This window comes from Condylura cristata, unplaced genomic scaffold, assembly GCF_000260355.1.
Source record: "Condylura cristata isolate star-nosed mole 26May11 unplaced genomic scaffold, ConCri1.0 scaffold00032, whole genome shotgun sequence".
Taxonomy (NCBI): domain Eukaryota; kingdom Metazoa; phylum Chordata; class Mammalia; order Eulipotyphla; family Talpidae; genus Condylura; species Condylura cristata.
In genome coordinates, this window is record NW_004567133.1 from 20093476 (window position 1) to 20096609 (window position 3134).

General features: G+C 71.5%; 1 protein-coding gene across 1 annotated transcript in view; it reads left to right on the forward strand.

Moving 5' to 3' along the window:
• ABCA3 (ATP-binding cassette, sub-family A (ABC1), member 3) overlaps positions 1–3134 on the forward strand; it is a 22695-nt gene that overhangs the window by 11582 nt on the left and 7979 nt on the right. Inside the window, exons 5-9 of the mRNA XM_012731690.1 lie at positions 432–561; positions 735–889; positions 976–1131; positions 1202–1412; positions 1793–1943. Of these exons, the coding sequence (XP_012587144.1) occupies positions 432–561; positions 735–889; positions 976–1131; positions 1202–1412; positions 1793–1943 (803 nt within the window). The remainder of the gene's footprint in view (positions 1–431; positions 562–734; positions 890–975; positions 1132–1201; positions 1413–1792; positions 1944–3134) is intronic.

Genomic DNA, 3134 nt, shown 5'->3' on the forward strand with positions numbered 1-3134 from the left:
TGACCGCAGGCCCCAGGCGCGGCCGGGCAGGAGGCCCTGGGCTCCGGGTGGGCTGAAGCCACGCGCAGGGCCAGACACGGCGCTGCAGACCCGCGAGGGCAGCGATGCCTGAGGTCAAGGACACCCCCGACGGTGCCCAGAGAGAGTGAGGGGGCGGGGCGGGGCGGGGCTGCAAGGCGTGGCCTGGGGCCGGCCCCCACCTTCCGGGCCCCCCGGAAGCGCCAAGGCGTCCTGAGGGGGCTGCAGGCGGTCGCTGTCCCTGCACCCGCAGCAGTGCAGGGGGCCGTCCTCCAGTGCCTGCGCCCCGGGGCTGCTCGCTGACCAAGTCTGCAGGGCTCCGGCCACCCTGCCTGGCGCGCCCCAGTTCCCGGACGGGACCCTGAGAGGAGTGCGGGGTGGGGCCCGCTCCCAGGCAGCTGTGTCCTGTGCAGGTGTACGGGGCCGGGAGCAAGCGCACCGTGGCCGTGGGAGACCTGAGCCTGAGCCTGTACGAGGGGCAGATCACGGTGCTGCTGGGCCACAACGGCGCGGGCAAGACCACCACCCTGTCCATGCTCACAGGTGAGGCCAGAGGCGCGGCCCGGGCAGCAGCCGGCCCCGTGCGCCCCCTCCCAGCCCTGCCTGCCCAGCGCAGACCCGGCGAGCCCTGTGAGGCGTGGCTCCAGGCAGCTTGCCCAGCCAGGCCCCCGCCAGGCAGGGTGTGCCGCCGGCCTGACCCGTCCACTGTGGCCCAGGCCTCTTCCCCCCCAGCAGCGGGCGGGCGTACATCAGCGGCTGGGAGATTTCCCAAGACATGGACCAGATCCGGAAGAGCCTGGGCCTGTGCCCGCAGCACGACATCCTGTTTGACAACCTGACGGTGGCCGAGCACCTGTCCTTCTACGCACAGGTGAGGTCGGCGCTCGGCGCTGGGCGTGTCCGCAGTGCGGGCAGTGGGGCGCCGGCCTGGCCGCGCTGACGCTGCCTCTGCTTCAGCTGAAGGGTCTGTCGGCCCAGAAGTGCCCCGAGGAAACCAAGCAGATGCTGGCGGTGCTGGGCCTCGAGGACAAGCGGGATGTCCGCAGCCGGCTCCTGAGCGGGGGCGTGAAGCGCCGGCTGTCCCTCGGCATCGCGCTGGTGGCGGGCTCCAAGGTGGGCCGGGGGCCGGGCCGGGCCGGGCCGGGCCGTGCAGAGCTGCGTCCTCACCACCTTCTGCCCGCAGGTGCTGATGCTGGACGAGCCCACCGCGGGCATGGACGCCGTCTCCAGGAGGGCCATCTGGGACCTCCTGCAGCAGCAGAAGAGGGGCCGCACGGTGCTGCTGACCACCCACTTCATGGACGAGGCAGACCTGCTGGGGGATCGCATCGCCATCATGGCCCAGGGGACGCTGCAGTGCTGCGGGTCGCCACTGTTCCTCAAGCAGAAATACGGTGAGCTGGCTGGTGGCCGGCGCCCGCCGCCTGGCCGGAGGCCCCTGGGCGCTTGCACCGGGGTGGAGGGCCCAGGTCCAGGCGAGGGACACGTGAAGCAAGGGACCAGCAGAACCCGGTAGGGGGACGGCCAGCATGTGCCCTGGCCCCCCAGAGCAGGGGTGTCCTCCAAGGACTGGGGGTGGGGGGAGGGCTGGGCAGGGCTGGGCGGGCAGAGTCTCCGCAGGCGGGAGGGTGGGGACACCCGGCCGGTCAGCTCTGGGTGTGACCAGGCCGGGCTGCCCCCTGCTCACCTCGCACCCCGTGGTGCTGCCGGGAGCCGAGCCGGGGCCCGGGGCCACGTCAGAGGGCCGCGGCCCAACTGGGCGCCCGGTGTCCAGGCGCAGGCTACCACATGACCCTGGTGAAGGAGCCGCACTGCAGCCCCGAGGCCGTGTCCCAGCTGGTCTGCCGCCACATCCCCAACGCCAGGCTGGAGAGCAGCGCGGGCGCGGAGCTGAGCTACGTGCTGCCCAAGGAGAGCACTCCCAGGTGCGGCCAGAGCCGGGCCAGGCCTGGGGCCGCCCTCGCGCCCCGGCCTCGGGCGCCCGGGGCCGGCTGGAGCCACAGGTCTCCCATGTTCCGGGCTGCGCCGACGTCGGGCCAGGCCTGGGGCCGCGTGGGAGGGAGCGGCGGTGGCGTCCGTGCTGGGCGGGGAAGGGCCGTGTCTCCCACGCTCGTCCTTCATGGCTTGCGGCCGCCCACGCTGTGTCGCCACGGTCCGCCGTGGCGTCGGGTGCGGGACGTGCGTCTGAGCCACTTCCCGTGTCGGTCCGTGGTTACCACATCCGGGACTTAGGAGCTCGAGCCAGCCCACGTGAGAGTCCGGAGAGGAGAATCTTCTAGAAAGATTCACTTACGCTCACAAGAGCTGGGGCACAGCCGAGGGGCGGGTGAGAGGGTCCCCCAGAGACGGCGGGGAGCAGAGCAGGTGGATCCGCTGGAACACAGCTGAGGGGCAGCGGGGGTTCGGGAGGGGCCCCCACACCCCGGGCCGGGCCCCTCCCTGGCCGGGGGTCGCACTTGCGCCTCAGGGGCTGCGGGCGGCTTCCTAGTGCTGAGCTGAGCCTGTTGCGCCACCAGGGAGGCCCAGGAGAGCGGACCTGCACATCTGAATTCCCTCAAAGTGACAGGAGAGGGAGGGAGGACGGACGAGGGCTGACGGTCACCAAACTGGCCTCGAGCGATGGCTTTCCGTTTATGGAGGGCTCGGCAGAGGTCAAGTGGGGCAGAGTGTGGCCTGCGGGCGCTCAGGCCGACGTGGGCACCCCAGCCCCTGCTTACACGTGAGCGGAAAACCAGGAGCGAGCGTGCCGGTGGTCACGGAGCCCCGAGTCCCGGCCGCGCACGGAGCCGGCCGCGGCCTGCGCTCGTGGCCTCCCCGGCCGAGTCAGCGTGGGTCTGGTGACACCAGGGGCTGGGATAACGCGTGCTTGTCACCTGTCCTCTAGATGTTTGTGAGAAGAAGGAAGATGTCGAAGAAACAGACGTGCGTTCGCCTGAGAGATGGTGCGTTGACCTTGAGGCGGAGGAGGACGTGGATTTCGTCCCGCCCTCTCCGGAGGCAGGCGTGCCTTCTGCCTCTTCCTCCCCCTTGAGACGCGTCAGGTACGTGACGCGTCACGTGACTCATCGGTTGGGCAGCTGGAGGGACTCAGCCGCGGGGCCGCAGTCCTCGCCGTC